The following is a 20,196-nucleotide window of genomic DNA, read 5'->3' on the forward strand; positions in this document are numbered from 1 at the left end:
TTTAATGCAGTTAATGCAATTTAACCGTCGTGCAAGAGAATGTTTAGTGTACTGTAACCTCAATGATGAACGCTTGGAATGATCATGACATGAATGAGACGCTTTCAAAACAATAGTTCGTTCTCAATCGCACATTCTCGGCCCTTTCCGTCAAACATCGGATAAGATAATCTGCGAGGGGTACCGAATGAGTTCGTTCTGAGCCCAACACAGAGGTGAATGTAATGTGACCGTCGTGCAAGAGATTGACGAAGATGTTCATAGTATTGTGTAACCTCATAATAAAAAATTCCTACTTCCGATTTTAAAATCGAAAGTGAGCGATGAAATCAAAGAATAAATTTTGAAAACTAGGTAAGATCTAAGTGTTCGCTATGTGTTTGTTATCAAGAAATATGTATGTAAAGTTTATCCATCTGATCAAAATCATTTTGTCCTCTTAATCGTCAAAAAATGTGTCCAAAAGATTTCGCCACTTCTGACCATTTCAGGAAGTGATATCATATGTCCTTAACAAAGAATGTGGGCAATAAATTATTTCTTCAACAATTCTCTGTAAATACATTGAGGCTTCAATGACAGATTAAGCAAGTAATAGTTAACCAGACTTTGTATGTGTCCCATTTGTGTTCTGGATGGCTATGTGATAGCAATACAAAAGCAGCAACGCCAAATTGAATATTGCCTGTTTTATAACAGTGTAAGTACAGTCAAGTTACCAATAGACCAGTTCACGCGTGACGTCACGCGCACCTGCGTGTTTACATCCTGGCTTTATTGGTAGTCAAAAGAAAGATACAATCAATGGGGAGAAATAGAGCGTGATCGGTTATATTTAAACGATTATATTTATATTTTATTTTTCAACATGCCAACAAGTTGTTCTACGTTACTGAAACAAATAAGATTGAACACAATGAATATATAGATCAATTCCAAATAAAAAACATTTACAAATTAACCATAATGGTATTTGTCTGGGCAGGGACCTATACCCTGGTCCGGGAAAACTAACATGTTGACACATTAAATAAACATTTAATTAAATTAAATGCAATAGTTTTCATTTGACCGTTTGCACCAATCTTAAAATCGTTTAAGCCTTTGTATTCCGGTGTTTAATTGCCCCTTTGTTCTGCCTAATCCGATTATCTCGTTTTAATCAGATATTGTCCAGACCTAACTAACAACATGGTGTCATAAATCACACAAGGTGGCAGATGACAATTGATGATGCCACCATGTCTTCATTCTGGTAGTATTAAGTAACTAGGCATTTTGTTGAATAAACTAACCGCCGACATACTTAACAGTTGCTTAAATTAGATATGTTACATATTGTACAAATTTGAAGTCTAAAGATTATCGGAAATTGAACACGGTAAAGATACAAGCCCGTTTTGTTTATTAAAAAATAAAGTATTTATGAATTATAAAATGTAAATAAAAAATATTTAACGTATTTAGCGGGCATCGGTTAATTATAAATACGTCATTCCGTATGAAGATGTAATGTTACGGCAGAGCACGAAATACATCATAAAAACAAGAAATTACGTTTGACATCATTGGGGGTAAATAATAATGAAACAATATGTATATATTATATTATATATGTATATATATTATGTTGTGTGTGTGTGTTTGTGTGTGTGTGTGTTAAATGTTAGATAGTTGTCACTCATACTCGATCACTAGGAACGAGTTTACATGAATACACAGTTCAATTTACATCATGTGAGGTTGTGTTTTTTAGTTGTATGTTAATATTCCTCAAGTCATTCTCTGAACAACACCCATCCAAATTAAAATTACATGTAAATATCGTCATGAACTTCGCTTTTAATAGGGCTTTGTAGTACGTTTATTTTCAATGAAACACTGACACATTCTATCACTATTTTTTTATTACTCTAGTTTACGCATGCAATAGATAATTGTAATTTTATAATAAGATGTATCATTATTTTTATTGAAGCTTTTCTGCAAATAATTATACGGCTAATGCATAGAGCTCTTTGTTGTGTCGAATTGTCTGTCGTTCAGTCTTCAGACAATCTTTATTACTTTGATGCTAATGACGCGTTCTTTTAAAATGCAAATACATGTGTTAATGCATTATTTTGCCACTTAATATTATACTTTTTAAATATTATTTAGGTGTTGTTTTTTTAGTTTCTTATCGATTTATTGACTAAACAAGTCTCGTTATCCATATGCTTTGCGTTAGCTGTAAGCAATGCTTTTGACTACCAGTGCAGTGCGCATGCGCGAAAATCAGGAATGAAAACAATAGAATGAACTGGTCTATACCGGAACAGTAGCGTAATAAAGTTGTGCTGGTGAAAAGCAATAAATGTTTTGAGACTTCTTTTACACCAGATTGATAAAATATTACCTTTACTTACTGTTTCAAAATATTACCTTTACTTACTGTTTCAGCGCATAGTCTTAATTTTAAAGGGGCCTTTTCACAGATTTTGGCATTTTTTTTAACTTATTCATTAAATGCTTTATATTGATAAATGTAAACATTGGATCATAAAAGCTCCAGTAAAAAATCAAGAAAAAAATTAAAAAAAGGAAAAGAACATTGCCCGGAGCAGGTTTCGAACCAGTGACCCCTGGAGTCCTGCCAGAGTCCTGAAGTAAAAACGCTTTAGCCTACTGAGCTATTCCGCCGAGTACACATTCTTGACGTATTTTATACATTATATAAGCAATCTTGGTAGTTTCACAAAATTTAACGACAAAAACAGAACTCTCCAAATTATTCAATCGTTTCGCGTTGCAACGCTTTATAATTTTTAGGTTTCAAAATCGTCAAAAGATGCATATAATGGCTATATTAGAGCATGGTTAATGTTCAGTATTACTGTTTCCTCACAAATATCATAACTAAAACGAAAACTTACGAATCTGAAACAACTTTTTTCAATTTTGTCAATTTACCAAAGCGTGAAAAGATCCCTTTAAACGCAGGCAAAATGTATTTGTGATACCTTTATTTTGCCTCATAATTCTTGCATTAACGGTAGTCTCATTTATAAGACGCGCAAAGAATTTAGAGATACTTTTTATATGGGCCTATATAAAAAGTAGCTTAATATTTGAGAGCGTCAACAAGTTGGACTAGCATTAACGGATCAGTTGTAGCCATAACGGATCACGTGATCAAAACCACTAAGGAGGGAATCTAACACACTATTTGAACTGTCGCAACATGAACTGAGTTGTTACCAATGAACAAGTTACATTGCCAGTTATAAATTATATATATATATTTGTTATAAATTGTTTTCTATATGTGATATTGTATCTAAACTTTACGCATGGTGTTCTTGTGTGAATTATCTGTTGAAAATCCTATATAGATCGAAAAGATATTGGCATCTTATAAACCATGTAAATTGTTTGATTCATTTCTAATCATCGATATTGAACATGGAACATAAATAAAACATTACGATTGAGATCATTTATTGAAAGAATCAACAAGATTTGCATATATTTAAATATATTATATATTATCAATACGCATGTTATCACGCTTGATCCGTTGTTGCCCTAATTCTTCATTTCATTCAAGGTGTTGTACAATCTTAAACACGAATCTAAAGTGAAATAGACTTTTGCAGGCAGAAATACTACTAAATTGCCTTTAAATTAATGCGTAAACTTCTTACTTTCAACAGAGTTATATCATGTGGCCCCGAATAATGTTCAACCTCGATTTGGAAACGAGACGGAAGTCAACAAAGTCGTATATAAATGTCAGCAAAACATGTCGAAATGTTTGACAAAGAGTAGCCCTGATTAAGACTCAATCAATGCGTTTTAAAAAACAGGCCTTGAAATTGCTGTGTGCAAAATATCATCTAAAAATGTTAATTATTTATCGCGATACGCAGTCTTGAACTTCAAAGTGATCCGCTATGGGTAATGATCTGGTAATTGTAACTTGACTGTATAATCAAATATAGATTCAATCAACTGAATGAGTTCATAGACAGAGCTCCAGATAAGGTTTTGTGAAATTCTTAACGTTACTACCAGATTTTCAAAAAGAATTCTTAACTCTGAAATTTTATTCTTAACATTACTACTTAGGTTTTGGATAATAATTCTTAACTTTTCTAAATGACCTAAAATAAATAATAATGGGTGTCATCTTATAAGATCTTTTCTATAATGTCTTTCTTAACATTCAACTTCGGCTCTCTTTACGTACACTATGTTAAAGGCGTGTTTTTTTGCACGCTTTGCAGTTTTTTAGGACGTCCTCTGGGCAAAGCCATATTTTTTTTCGACTGATAGACTGTACACGCCCCTTTTATTGGAAAAAATGCGCTTCGTTAAACAAACCCGATAAGCATTCTATATAATTAGCACCGAAAAGATCTTTAATACCGGTACTCGAAAAGAACTCAATAAAAATCTATACGAACCGATGTAAACATAATATTCGTAACTTGATTTTGTAATTCTTAATGGTACGACCAGATTTTAAAATAAATACGTAACGGAGTTGAAAATAATTCTTAATTACGAAAATATGACCCTTATCTGGAGCTCTGCATAGACATAGCAATATTTATTTGTGGAATTTTGTACTAAATTAATTTGAAATCAGCTGTAGCACCCATAGGCGCTCAATGGCAATGTTTTTTTTAATTTATTTAATTTTTTTTAATTTATTTTTTTTTTATTTATTTTTTTTAGTTACCTGTTGTATATTATAATGCATACTCATACTAAATCAATAAAATTCTTCGGACAAAACGTCTTCTTTAAAAAAAGATAGTTTTACTATATATATAGATATTGACAAGGTAGGGCACTTGCATTTTCTAAAGCTACAGAAGTGCGTCATTCCCCAAAATTAAATTGCTGTCACCCTGCTCGCTTATTGACATGCGTGCGCAAGCCTGGAACCTCGCTCTTTCTCTTAGTCTTTGTTTACAATTTGATTATGTTAATAAAAAGTATTCTGGTGTAGTTTGAAAGGAAAATCTACAGTCATGCATAATCGTAAAGATACATAATACTGTACTTGCAATTGTTTTTTTTTAAGTGAGTGAAACAATAGTTACAGGGATTTATTACATCGTCTGTAAATTGTTACTTTCTTATTTTAACTCATTGTGACAATTGTGATAAAATATCATCCTGGACCATCTTATTAAATATGAACATTCAATTACTTAAAAAACAAAACAAATTCCAAGTACAGTATTATGTAACTTAACAATTATGCATGTAGATGTTCCTTTTAAACTACACCAGAATACTTTGTGATAGTTTTGTTCGATTGGTCATTGTCTGCTCAGGTACAACTTATGTAGCCGGGTTGTGTATTCATAACACAAGTGGGTTGGTTGTACATATTATTTATTATAGATATGTCGATAATGATGAAAATGATGGCCAGCGACCAGAAGACTAAGTCTTAGAATAAATAGTTACTGGCAAATGGAAAATGCCAATTTGAAATCACATCTATCTCTTACGAGACTTTATTAACGAATGACACTATACTAGTGTATAAAACAAGTGAAACTCTATAGCTAAAAACAGCCCACATAAAAACATGAATTGTTTGTAACTTCATTCACTCACCAATTAGCACCCACACTGACATTCTCTCACAGTCGTGATTGGGTTAGTATTATTAAAGCATTAGTGAGTGACTACCCTGTTACACTTAAATACATGCAACCCTAGTACTCTTAAGTATACTTACATGTACCCCAGGAACGGTAAATATACTTAAATGTTCTCAGGAATTTTAACGCTAAATCAGTCATTGAGGGCTATTTTTTTTTTTAGTTAATGATGTTCACATTAATGTCAAATTTTCTGTTAAACAGCCTCTATGTAATCAAAACTCGTACTCAAAAAGCATGTTAATGCAGTTTTAAAAAAAGAGAAGTTTGTTTAAGATAAAAAATATAATTTTACGTTAATCAGTAGCGCGCTTTAAGACATCGGATTTGGGGCGGGAATACAACTCAGGTACAGTCTAGTCTTATACCCACCGGGTATGTTTAAGTATATTTACCGTACCCGGGGTACATGTAAGTATACTTAACGGGGGGTACATGTAAGTAGTACCCGAGCTGACAATGACTAATTGAGCCCAATGCTCAAATTTAGTGTTAGAATTCCTGGGTATCTTTTAGTATATTTACCATACCCAGGATTCATTTAAGTATACTTAAGAGTAACCAGGGTACATTTAAGTTGTACCAGAACCGACAATGACCATTCGAGCAATAGTATTCAAATATTTATAAATAATGGGTAATTATTATTACATTTTATAAAATTTGGAGTTCAATTGCCAACAAATTACACATAGATTAAGTGTACAGCACTAGATCTAAATATACCATCTACAATTTAATTGGATATTGTCAGGTTATTGTTAAATATTTTCAGTAAGTACTTGTCTTCAAAAATATACTCATTCATTAGAGTAATGAATCTGCTTTGGAATCAGCCTCTGCAAAATAAAGTGATGGTATTTTAAGTCCATTCAAATACAGGTCAGAATTTCTACAGGTCTCTGTTTGAAGGAAATTAAAGAATAAAGATATATGTTATATTAAACAAGCCTTTTAAAATATTCCAACAAGTTATTAAAATAGTGTTTGGTAAATTGTTTTGGAAAAAAATCAACTTTCATATTTAAATTCACTTGTTTACTTTGTTTTCACAGTGAAACACAATGGTGTGTTTTGACACAGTCCCTGATCTGTTTGTACAACCATTAGGTCATATTTTCTTTTTAAAGGGACTGTCAACCACGAATGACCAAAAAAGAAAAGTTCTAAATTACCGCATTTTTTTACAATTATTAGTTTTTATTGATTAAAATATCACGACTGGTAAATAACATTACTTGAAAAAAATTGTTAAGTTTTCATATTTTCAGTATATTTGGTAATAAATTTTACTTGGTATGTCTACCAGGTAACTACCAGTTAACTATAAATAATGAAAGTAGATTGATCATCATTGTCACGTAGTTAACCCAGGAATGCAAATTGTGCATGCGTAGTAAATTGCATATATTTTAATTTATAAAATCATCAATCTACTTGCGTTATTTATAGTGTGTATATCGTTATGTCACCTATTTTCGCAATGTACTTTCGATTTCACATCGCAAAATTTTATTACCAAATATACTGAAAATATAAACTTTTTTTCAAGTAAGGTTATATACCAGTTGTGATATTTAAATCAATATAAACTAATAATTATAAAAAATACGGTATTTTAGAACTTTTCTTTTTTGGTCATTCGTGGTTGACAGTCCCTTTAAACTATATATAAGAGAAGACAATTTTGTATTTGGGAAAATTAAAGCATTTAAATGCATATGAAAAAGCAAGAAAAACATGGATCTATCTGTTCATACTTGAGTTAAACTTAAAGTAATCTGTTTAATAAACTAATAGGGTGAAATGTTGTAAGTGCTCCATTGTTGGGGCCCGGATTGTAGCAAGTGTGTTGAAGCCGAAGCTTTACAATGGCATGGGAGTTGAACATCTTATTTATTAGACCAAGTCCATAGGAGCAGCATAGGGGAGCTAATTTGCTTTTGACCTTCCCTTTCTTACTGTTTGGAACAAGCTAATTATCTTTTGACCTAATTTCACCCAAATTATATGTGACCATCTATTTTTAGCTCGACTATTATATATGAAATATATATAGTGGAGCTATCCTACGCACCCCGGCGTCGGCGTTCCCGTTAGCCTTATTATAGCGTGCAAATGCAGGGTTTTTTTTCCACTTTTTGGGAAGATAGCCCATGGCTTTGGAATTGGGAATTTTATCGGCATTTTCATGAAATTGGGAAAATAAATTCATTAGCCTTTTTTTCCACACGAAAAGTCCACTGATTAGGGAAATGGTAAATTTGATTTAACTCTTTATAATCATTCAAATCAAAAGAAAATCATATAATACTTTGTAGATGTAATTGAATTAAAATTGAGATAAAATACAGATAAGACTTCTTTCTAAAAAAAAAAAAAAAAAAAAAAAAAAAAAAATATTTTTTTTATTTTTTTTAAATTGGGAATTTTTTGCCACATTTAGGGAAAAAAGTATACTTTTTGGGATTGGGAACATAGCCGAATTTCGGCTATAAAATCGGGCCAAAAAAACCCTGTAATATATAACATAGTGTGCAGCCACTTAGACACGACATGTTTACTAACCAAAAGGAAAGTGCTTGTCAAATATGTAATATGACATAATGTATTGTCACCATTAGGCCAGTATTTGCCATTATATGTCATGTATAATCGGCACTTTCAGTTTTATAAGCTCGGCTGTTTTAGGAGAAAACCCGAGGTATTGTCATAGCCAGCTCGTCGTGTTGCCCGCTGTCCGCGTCGTGCTAAAACCTAGACATTTTGCTCTAAAATCAAAGTGCTTCCACCTACAACTTTGAAACTTCATATTTAGATGCACCTTCTACACGCCACACCCATTTTTGGGTTACTAGGTCAAGGTCACCGTGACCTTTAAAAAAATAATCTGACAAGCTTTCATTTATTCAAAACTGCACCCGCAGCCGAGCTTTGGCACCAGTTATGCGGTGCTCTTGTCATATATACATGCTCATTTAAAGGCTAACTTTTTAAGGCTCAATTTAATGTTTCTGTAGTTCTTTTGAAAGGGAATTGACTCTAACTTATGGTTCAGTAATATGAAAAAACACCAAGACATATTTTCACACTCCAATAAAAACAAAAATGGTTTGCGTACCAGTATAATCAATGCTTTCAGTTTTTTTCGCCCAAACTTACTGCTGATATTCGGCCTTTTCCCAATCTCAAAAAGAAGGGTTTTTTCCTAAAAAAAAAAAGATCAAAATTTCCCAAAATATTGGTACTTTTCCCCAATGAACTCAATAAGATTATAAATGTTATACAGCGATAATTCCATAGAACAAGTGCCAACAGAGCATGTCAAGTGTTTGCTGAACGACAACTGACTTAACTATTGGTATATATGCAATTGTACGTTGCTATTCACACCTCTCTACTGCAGAGGATACTAGAGATAGTGGTTATACCACAATTGAGTATGCCTGTTTTTATGTAATCGTCCAAGATGGAGGACAAGGAAAATAAAAATTACATTCTATGTGAAAATCACAAATAACAATCAAATTTATTACTGGTATCATATAGTTAGTAGGGAATAGGGAATTGCGTGCATCAATTAACAATAAAGACTACTTTTAAGATACAAACAACAAATATTTATTACAAATCTGCACAGTTAATGCGTGTCACGGAATCCAGTGTTGGAAAATTGGAGTTCAGTCTACTGGCAAAGAATTCGTTCGAAAAATATAAAAACATGATTTTATTTATATGTTTGGTGATCTGTGTATAATCATATTCATGTACATACGGTGATTTTTTTCACTTTTATTTGTTAAAGCTTTGTCTCTTGGATTCAGAAAATTAGCACGAAAAACAATGAGCAAGGAAGCATTATAAATCTAATTGTAAATAACAGAATTAAAGTTGAACTGCATGTTTGATTGCATGTTTATATTTAAAGTGCTGCTTTAATTTCTGCTTACAATCAGATAATATAAAGTTAATATTCTTTCACATGCATGTTATTTTTTTAATAATCTCATAGATTTTAGATTATTAAATACACAATTTAAACATAGCCTCTTTCAATGTTTTGAAGTTAATACAGTAAATGACTATACCATATGGGGAAAACATTAACAAATATTAACAAAGCCACTTAAGTGTTCTTGCTGTGTTAATAATGTATTAAAAGGAGTTAAATTAATATATTTAATTTATTTACCTTTAAATACCTTGCATTTCACATCTTCAATTCAATGCTATTCCTGTAAACTGTACACACATGTTGAATGTTATAAAGCAGAATATGCATATAAGGTGTCAATATTACTGTAAAAATTGATAACAAAAATCAGGAAGTTAAATGTTAAAACGCTGTTTTGATCTTTCTTCCATTTATTTCTGTAATTATTAGAGCTTTGATTAAGTTTAATTTTGATGCGTATATTTTGTTGAAATGCCAGTTATTCTTTTCAGATAGGACATCAGTGCAATCAGTTTTAGCTATGTATTTTTAACAGATAGCCATACAAATTGACAAATTCATCTGTTAACCCTTTACCACTTTGGTACGTATTTTGATGCATTTGTAGTCCCTTAGAAAGTTTAATTAAAGACCTTTTTACTAGATTCAAGTTTTAAAGGCTTCATTTCCAAACCTCAGATAATGATGAGCAGCAAACAGCATAAAAACATTTTTTTTAATAGGAACCAGAAAGCCTTGAGGATGAGTGGAGGGACGTCCAAATTGACATCATTGTTGCAGTACAGATTTGTGCGGAAAGACGGCCAAGAGCAGGGCTCCAGTCAGAATGGTTCTCAGTCCTCGTCAGATTTAGAAACCCTCTCACCATCACAGACTAGCACTATACCTCCAGGAACACCGGACAAGAATCCACTGAACTTTCACTCCACCCCAGGTTTTGGACTTCAATCATCTTAACCTCTTTCTGCAAAAACTGGACTTATCCAGATATTCAGAGACAACATTTTTTACCTTGACTGGATTTTCTTTTAGAAAAGAATTTTTTTTTCTTCAAGCAAAAATTCCATTAAATAGAAAAGTTTAGTCCCTGAATAGCCTGTGTTGACTGCAAAGGGTAATAAGGGACAACTATTACCGGTAACGCATATGCATTAAGCCCAGTTTTCTCTGAACGCAGCTCAATTGTGTTGTATAAGATATAATTTTAAGAACGGTCTGTGGTTCTGTACTTGCAGACAGCTTGTCCAAGTGTTCATTTGATAACAGGGTTAGATCTTTAGGTCTGTTAGCTGTGTTGGTCAGACTGTTTAGGGCCCCAAAAGTCTTTGTTCAAATTTTCCTCAGCATGTCCAAAAGCATGTATGCTGTACACAATTCTATGCTGAGTGAAATTGTTCAAATTTTAAATTTCTTATAAACAATATTCATAACAGTAGTCCAATGACATACTTTGGCGCAGTTCTTGTCACAAGCACTAATATATGAGGATTTTAGATTTGTCAACAATGACCATGACTATAGGTTATGTCTCAGGAATATCAATACATTTTGAAAACCAGGAGTCAAATTACCCCGTGCTTGACATTTTCAGAGGTCAAATGAACTTTTCAGGGGTAAAACTTATTTTTGTCAAGAGTTATTTTGTTTTTATGCTCCCGGTAAGGTGGCATATAGCAGTCGCACTGTCCGTCCCTCCGTCTGTCTGTCCGTCCGTCTGTCTGTCACACTTTTGTGTTTAGGTTTCGAAAAATGTTCATAGCTTCTAAGTCCCTTCAGATGTAACTTTCATATTTAGTATACATGTGTATACACTTGGGGACTTTTCTAACGCATCACTTTTCAAACTTGAATATCTCAGTTATGAGCAAAGATATTGATTAAAATTTTTACATAGTTACAATCATTTGACTACATTCTATGCAAGCTCACAATAAAATCATTCATCCGTGACGATTTGACGCTTAAGCACGTTGGGTAGGTGTGGTTCCATATTTTTGGAGGTGAAAATAGTGAAACGCGATATAATTCTAGTTTTATTTCCATTTAGTTTTTTTAGGTGGGTTCTTGCACAAGGAAACCATAAAATTAATTTACAAAACAATATAGCTCGTATGAATATTCAGCAGCGCAATCGCGCACTTTGCATTTTGCAGGCTACCTTCCCCACTTGCTAAAGCTACCGATCATCATGGATGAATGATTTTATCGTTAGCTTTCACACAATGTAGTCAAATGATTATATGTGCAATTTTAAATAATTTTGTTTACCTTTTACCAAGATATGTAAGTTTTAAAATTGTTGCGTTAGAAAAGTCAACAAGTGTAGTAAAACGCGATATACATGTTATTCCAATTTAATTTCAATTTCATCATTCTAGGTGAGGTTTTTATACCAGTCTTGAAGAAAAACATAACATTAATTAAAGAAAAATAATATGGCTCGTATGAATATTCAGGAGCGCAACGGCTCAATCGGCATGTTTCAAGCCGGTCAGTTATTAAGACGTGTAAGTTTATTCGTTTTACTTTTCACAATGTTATTATTTTACGTTGTACGAGTTTGCAAATTCGACTTTTTAAGTGACGTTTTTAATTTGCTAAGTTTTATATTTTGATGTTTTTCAATGTCAATTAAATTTTCAGGAATTATCATGTGTTGAATTATTCTTGGTCCAAATTTCAACACAATCTGTTAAAAAATAAGGGAGCAGTATTGATATGATTAGGTGATGCATTAGAAAAGTCTCCAAGTGTATGGACAAGGCCTTTCCATACGCACACAAATTTTTACCCCTTTGACCTTGTCCTTAAACTTAGGGTCCGTGTTTGTCCGCAATCTGCGTTTAGGTTTCGAAAAAGCATTTTTCGGGGGCATGTGTCTTCCGGTGGAGACAGCTCTTGTTTGAAAATTTGTTTAATTCTTTGCAAATGTTGTTTTGCATAAATTGTATAATTAAAGAAAACATAAATTGTAATTAATCATATTGGCTTAAGTTGTCATTTTGCATCAGTTCATGTGTTCAAAAGATAATCCATGAATAAATATGCAGCCAGAAAATTTGTTAATATTTTAGCAAAGTGCAAAAACGGCATTCATTTTCTTTCTATTTTTCCAGATGGTAAAGGCATTTCATCCTCCTCACTCTCCAGCCCAGATTCACCTATATTCAAAACAAGGCCAAAGCTCATTGACCGCCAGGAGAAAGTCCCACTTGAGAAATCTGCAAACTCCTCGCCCTGGCTTACAAAAGAAAATGGGAAGGGATTCAATGGAGTGAGCACTTCAAAAAAGTAAGCATTGACATGTTTAAAATGTTTAGATTGATATTGTGTTAAGTGTGCTAATAAAAACTGACTTGCCATAATGAAAGTACCGTATTTTTCGGGGTAAAAGTCTCGACTTTTTTACAGGCAAAAGTAACATACGTCGTATGCCCCGGAGCGTCTTATGTATGTACAAAATCGATTTTTCCAAAGTCAGAATGTCAAATTTTTAAGTCAGAATTGCATAAATCCGCGAGTTTGATAACCATTGCCGGTAATTTGTTTCGCTGTTTTTGTAACACAATTTTATTTTACACATAGTCGGTTACACACTACTAACGATACTATTGGGGTACTATACAGTACCGTAACGTTAATAAAACAACGCAACAAAAAGTAGTCGTCTGCTAAATTTATTTTACGAGCTAACCTTACGATTTTTACAACAATTTGAAACAAAAAATAACAAAGTACAACAAACAAACACAATATCAATGAGAAGCAGAGTATAACAACAATAAGTATACAATCAGATAGGGCACAATAAAAATTCACATCATTTATTCGCCATGGTCGTCGACATCGGAGAATCCGTCAGCGATGTCCCCAGCGTGCATTACAAGCGTTTATTGGTATGCCTGCGATACCACATGTATGCAAACCTGAGATCTCAAATACCCTTTAACAATCTGCGATAGATGAACGAACATAATCTCTCCATGGGAGACGATGTCCCCAGTGTGGATTAAAAGTGTTTATTGGTAAGCCTGGTACACCACACGTCTGCACACTTGTATTAAGATTATCACAATAAGAATATTAGCCCTTCTCATAACAGGCCTCATTTTAATATTCATCATAAAAATGCTCGAGTTACCAATTTGAGAATGCCGGTATACTTTATCCTACAAAAGTTTTGCAAACAATACACATTAAAACAAACAAACATCGCTATACTATTTTAATAAAATGGTACATTTATTTTTTATGAAACAGCAAATGCTGCATTTATAGCCTAAATGCAGTTTATTACACAATAATTGTTTTTTATTTTGTTTTGTTGTATTATCAAATGCGCTTATTTAAATTCGTATTTCCAATTTTATTGCTAACGCCACGTTTACGCTAGTCACATCTATAGCTCATGTATTTTGTTTGTTCTGTTAGAAAAACTGTGTAGCGAAGAGAATGCTGTATCTTTGACATTACGCTCATTTAGGTAGTTTATTATTGAAACAGAAAATGTTCTGTTTACTGATTTACAGGAAAATCTGGTCAAGACTAGATTTAATTTTGGCTATTGTGAAAACATGATCAGCAGTGTTTACACTGCGATGTTTGGCAAAACAGATACAAAATGTGCGAATGCAACGGCTTGCGGATAGGGTCAAATATTACCGGTAATACATTGTTCTGAATGACGCTTTTGTTTATATTAATACGTTCAAATAAATTTAATGGAAAAAAATATATAAATACAATGAGCATGTGAGAGAACAAATGCCAGCATCGTTTTTAAGATGAATTTTCTATCTGAAATAAAACACGAAAGAGGATTAAACATTTAATGGATAAACATGTGTGACTGCATTTTGGAAATATTTAATGATGATTTATGTGCGTCATTTACGCTAGAGCGTCTTATGTATGGACAAAAATAAAATAATGTAAAAAAAAGGGGATGCGTCTTACATTCCGGTGTGACATATAACCCGAAAAATACGGTACATATATGAAAATTTAAGTACGAACAAATTCAGCTCAGAAATTAAGTCATTTTCATCCAATCAACCATGTGGCCATATAGTATTCTTTGATATTCTGTGAGTTATGCGCAGTTTGTTCAGGTTTATGCTGTTTGCTGCTCATCTGTATCTTAGGGTTGGAAATGAAGCCTTTGAAAATTGAATGTTAGAAAAAAGGTCTTTAATTCAATTTGATTTTCCGCCTCAGGCAAACCAAAACTCTCAAAGCATGTGGGTAAGACATTGTCCCAGCCCGTGCAATCTGACGACACTTTTGGCTTGTAGCGTATTTATGTTGAACACAACGTTTTTCAGGAGAACTCTGCCAGCATTCCCAGATGACTCAGACGATGATGATGTCGTGATGCTAGACAGTCTGGACCAGAAAATTCGTGATGTGCGCCCGCTGTTTCCACTTCTTGATGAGTCAGAGGTCAGAAAAGCACTAATTGATGGCAATGGAGATGTAGAGGCTGCCATCAACATTCTCATAGATATAGGTTGGTTGGTTGCTATGACATCACTTCTTGATTACCTTTCTTGGATCTTAGAACTTATGCTTTATTGGTGAAATCGTTTGCTCGACTTAATCGTATTGTAAATGTGCTGGGCTACGAGTTGGCATAGAATTTGAACACCAATTGCTTTATTTGAGCCCCAATCTGCAACAGGGCTTAATGCATGTGTTTAATTTTTAGCTCGGCTGTTTTCGGAGAAAACCCGTGGTATTGTCATAGCCAGCTTGTCCGCCGTCCGCTGTAGGCGTTGTGCTAAAACCTTGACATTTTGCTCTAAAATCAAAATGCTTCCACCTACAACTTTGAAACTTCATATGTAGATGCACCTTGATGAGTTCTACAGTACAGTCCACGCGTTTTCCCCAATTTCCCTCGCTACTCCACGGACACGCCCACGGAGGGAGATAAAGAACGTTCCGCGGGGTTTGCATGATTGGTGCTGCCGAGGTTACCGATCGGCAAATTGATAAGCCGAAGCGGCGGCCCTCAGCGTTAGGCAACGCGGAGGAAATCAGTGTTTAACGAGATAAGGATCAATTTAACTTTGTTTGACTTCCTGATTTTCAAATAAAATTACATTCATTACAAGTACATATGTATATAAAATAATGACATTCAAAACAATGTATTACCGGTAATTATCATTGACCAGTTACCAAATACGAGATCACTCCGCCCACTAAGTTGTGTTTTCATAAAACGCTTTATCCATTACTCCGACAGTCTTTGTTTGTCAGACCATGTGGCCGCAATAAACGGAATCTTATTGATTATTTCATGAGTTTGATTGACAGCTGGCGAGTGGTCAATTATGGACAAAATCGGCAGAGTGACATTCACACATCCTATTTACTCTTTTGTCAAAACACCACAGACAGCAGTCTACACAATAGGTCAGTAGACAAGCTTTGCGTGTTTTCATAACGCCAAAAACATAATCCAGTTCCATCCAGATGTTCTCTTTAATCAGTATACAGTACAATAACTGTTTCAATAATTACTTTACTAAAATACCGTAATGATAAAGATAAGGCGTGTTTGAATTGAAATTAATTTGGAGGAAATATCAAATTATTCACGATATAATTGTGTTAAAAAATACCAAAGAAACTTTTAACCGAAATCAACAGGATTCAGTGTTCTCTTCGCTACAAAGTTTGAATAAAAAAATCAATACACGCATGCTTTCCTCGCATAAACCTTGAACTTCTACATTTCAGCATAATTTTCGCGCGCTTTTGTCGGGAAATATACATGATGACTGTATATTGGAAGCATTTGTAAACGTCATGTTAACATTAAAAATAGGAAGCGTGTTTCGGAGTACAAACTATTATTCTCATTTGGAAATTTTTCGGAACATTTATTCTTGTGTTATATGTGTTATGAATTGAATATTAATTTGTCAAAACGCTTTACGTGTTATATATTCATATTGTAGACGTACCTGTGAATAAAAACATATATTAATTTTTTTATACAATTATCTTTATTTTTATAAGCCACAGTATTTAAACAATTTTTAATTACAATGTTTTTATTTTTTGGCATGCACAGTAGCACACTGCTACCGCGGTGTCGCGCGGCGGTGTCCTGATAAGAACGGAAATTGTCTGCATTTACCGACTGGGCTTAAGTAATAAACACCGCGGGTATGAGCAAACTCGGCGGAACGCCGAGCGTTTTAGCGAGTACACCTCGCCTTCCCCGCCGCAGAATCACTGTCTAGCAGACAAATGCCCCGCCAAGGGAGCGCGTTTTTGGGGGAAAACGTGTGGACTGTACTGTACATGCCACACCCATTTTTGGGTCACTAGGTCAAAGATCAAGGTCACTGTGACCTAAAAAAAAACAAAAAAAAAAACAACAAACTGACAAGCTTTCATTTATTCAAAACTGCACCCGCATCCGATTGTAGGCACCCTTTATGCGATGCTCTTATTTTGTTGTCTTAAGGTAGTCGCTTTGTAACAAAAATCCAGTTAAGGGAGAAAGTGTTGTCCCAGATCAGCCTGTCAAGGACAACACTATGCACACATGAATTTAACTCCGTTTTACCATAGCAAGGCTCATTTCTCGATAGGACGTAGCAAGAAGCAGCTGAAGAGAATCAGAATGGCCAGTCAGGAGAGCACCTCACCGGATGTTGCCAAGCAGCCTCGGAAACGCATACGTCAGATATCCAGTGACAGTGGGGACGACACTACCCAGGGGGCCTCACAGAGCACTGTGGGATACAGCCTTGAGTCCCAAGGCTCTCTAGGGTATGTATGGGTATATCACAGAGCACCGTGGGATACAGCCTTGAGTCCCAGAGCTCTCTAGGGTATGTGTGGGTATATCACAGAGCACTGTGGGATACAGCCTTGAGTCCCAGAGCTCTCTAGGGTATGTGTGGGTATATCACAGAGCACTGTGGGATACAGCCTTGAGTCCCAGGGCTCTCTAGGGTATGTATGGGTATATCACAGAGCACCGTGGGATACAGCCTTGAGTCCCAGAGCGGGCTCTCTATGGTATGTATGGGTATATCACAGAGCACTGTTGGATACAGCCTTGAGTCCCAGGGCTCTCTATGGTATGTATGGGTATATCATAGAGCACTGTGGGATACAGCCTGGAGTCACAGGGCTATCTATGATATGTATGGGTATATCATAGAGCACTGTGGGATACAGCCTTGAGTCCCAGGGCTCTCTAGGGTATGTATGGGTGATAGGGTATGTATGGGTATATCATAGAGCACTGTGGGATACAGCCTTGAGTCCCAGGGCTCTCTATGGTATGTATGAGTATATCATAGAGCACTGTGGGATACAGCCTTGAGTCCCAGGGCTCTCTAGGGTATGTATGGGTGATAGGGTATGTATGGGTATATCACAGAGCACTGTGGGATACAGCCTTGAGTCATAGGGCTCTCTATGGTATGTATGGGTATATCACAGAGCACTGTGGGATACAGCCTGGAGTCACAGGGCTCTCTATGGTATGTATGGGTATATCACAGAGCACCGTGGGATACAGCCTGGAGTCACAGGGCTCTCTATGGTATGTATGGGTATATCACAGAGCACTGTGGGATACAGCCTTGAGTCCCAGGGCTCTCTAGGGTATGTATGGGTATATCACAGAGCACCGTGGGATATAGCCTGGAGTCACAGGGCTCTCTATGGTATGTATGGGTATATCACAGAGCACTGTGGGATACAGCCTTGAGTCCCAGGGCTCTCTAGGGTATGCGTGGGTATATCACAGATCACTGTGGGATACAGCCTTGAGTCATAGGGCTCTCTAGGGTATGTATGGGTATATCACAGAGCACTGTGGGATACAGCCTGGAGTCACAGGGCTCTCTATGGTATGTATGGGTATATCACAGATCACTGTGGGATACAGCCTGGAGTCACAGGGCTCTCTAGGGTATGCGTGGGTATATCACAGATCACTGTGGGATACAGCCTTGAGTCCCAGGGCTCTCTAGGGTATGTATGGGTATATCACAGAGCACTGTAGGATACAGCCTTGAGTCCCAGGGCTCTCTAGGGTATGCGTAGGGTATATCACAGATCACCGTTGGATACAGCCTTGAGTCATAGGGCTCTCTATGGTATGTATGGGTATATCACAGGGCACTGTAGGATACAGCCTGGGGTCACAGGGCTCTCTAGGGTATGCGTGGGTATATCACAGAGCACTGTGGGATACAGCCTGGAGTCACAGGGCTCTCTAGGGTATGTATGGGTATATCATAGAGCACTGTGTGATACAGCCTTGTGTCCCAGGGCCCCATAGGGTATGTATGGGTGATAGGGTATGTATGGGTATATCACAGAGCACTGTGGGATACAGCCTTGGGTCCCAGGGCTCTCTAGGGTATGTATGGGTGATAGGGTATGTGTGGGTATAAGACAGATCACTGTGGGATACAGCCTTGAGTCACAGGGCTCTCTATGGTATGTATGGGTATATCACAGAGGACTGTGGGATACAGCCTTGAGTCACAGGGCTCTCTAGGATTTGTGTGGGTATATCATAGAGCACTGTGGGATACAGCCTGGAGACCCAGGGCTCTCTAGGGTATGTGTGGGTATATCACAGAGCACTGTAGGATACAGCCTTGAGTCCCAGGGCTCTCTAGGGTATGTATGGGTATATCACAGAGCACTGTGGGATACAGCCTTGAGTCCCAGGGCTCTCTAGGGTATGTATGTGTATATCACAGAGCACTGTGGGATACAGCCTTGAGTCCCAGGGCTCTCTAGGGTATGTATAGGTATATCACAGAGCACTGTAGGATACAGCCTTGAGTCCCAGGGCTCTCTAGGGTATGTATGGGTATATCACAGAGCACTGTAGGATACAGCCTTGAGTCCCAGGGCTCTCTAGGGTATGTATGGGTATATCACAGAGCACTGTGGGATACAGCCTTGAGTCCCAGGGCTCTCTAGGGTATGTATGGGTATATCACAGAGCACTCTGGGATACAGCCTTGAGTCCCAGGGCTCTCTAGGGTATGTATAGGTATATCACAGAGCACTGTGGGATACAGCCTTGAGTCCCAGGGCTCTAGGGTATGTATAGGTATATCACAGATCACTGTGGGATACAGCCTGGAGTCACAGGGCTCTCTAGGGTATGTATGGGTATATCACAAATCACTGTGGGATACAGCCTTGAGTCCCAGGGCTCTCTATGGTATGTGTGGGTATATCACAGATCACTGTGGGATACAGCCTTGAGTCATAGGGCTCTCTAGGGTATGCGTGGGTATATCACAGATCACTGTGGGATACAGCCTTGAGTCATAGGGCTCTCTATGGTATGTATGGGTATATCACAGAGCACTGTGGGATACAGCCTTGAGTCCCAGGGCTCTCTAGGGTATGTATAGGTATATCACAGATCACTGTGGGATACAGCCTGGAGTCACAGGGCTCTCTATGGTATGTGTGGGTATATCACAGATCACTGTGGGATACAGCCTGGAGTCACAGGGCTCTCTATTAATGTTAAAGTTTGCGTACCACCACAAATATTTTTAATGTCCC

At 36.1% G+C, this 20,196-nt stretch overlaps 2 protein-coding genes across 3 annotated transcripts in view; both read left to right on the top strand.

Annotated features, from left to right (window-relative positions):
• The first annotated feature begins 269 nt into the window (after positions 1–269).
• LOC127854166 (uncharacterized) overlaps positions 270–20,196 on the top strand; it is a 243,141-nt gene continuing 223,214 nt past the window's right edge. Inside the window, exon 1 of one of the 2 annotated variants that reach the window (XM_052389161.1) lies at positions 270–354. The gene's annotated coding sequence lies outside the window, so the exon portion shown is untranslated. The other variant, XM_052389164.1, reaches the window with a different exon arrangement.
• On the top strand, positions 10,349–17,482 carry LOC127854171 (uncharacterized). Its single transcript, XM_052389168.1, has 4 exons — positions 10,349–10,555; positions 12,738–12,912; positions 14,946–15,130; positions 17,232–17,482. The coding sequence occupies exons 1-4, from the start codon at positions 10,363–10,365 to the stop codon at positions 17,471–17,473; spliced, it is 795 nt and encodes a 264-aa protein (XP_052245128.1). The 5' UTR covers positions 10,349–10,362; the 3' UTR covers positions 17,474–17,482.

This window comes from Dreissena polymorpha, chromosome 12, assembly GCF_020536995.1.
Source record: "Dreissena polymorpha isolate Duluth1 chromosome 12, UMN_Dpol_1.0, whole genome shotgun sequence".
Lineage (NCBI taxonomy): Eukaryota > Metazoa > Mollusca > Bivalvia > Myida > Dreissenidae > Dreissena > Dreissena polymorpha.

Excerpts from the sequence above, each read along its gene's own strand:
- LOC127854171 (XM_052389168.1), top strand. The coding sequence starts at position 10,363 with ATGAGTGGAGGGACGTCCAAATTGACATCATTGTTGCAGTACAGATTT. Across the intron at positions 10,556-12,737 it reads GAACTTTCACTCCACCCCAG|ATGGTAAAGGCATTTCATCC; the intron begins GTTTTGGACTTC and ends CTATTTTTCCAG. Across the intron at positions 12,913-14,945 it reads GGAGTGAGCACTTCAAAAAA|GAGAACTCTGCCAGCATTCC; the intron begins GTAAGCATTGAC and ends AACGTTTTTCAG.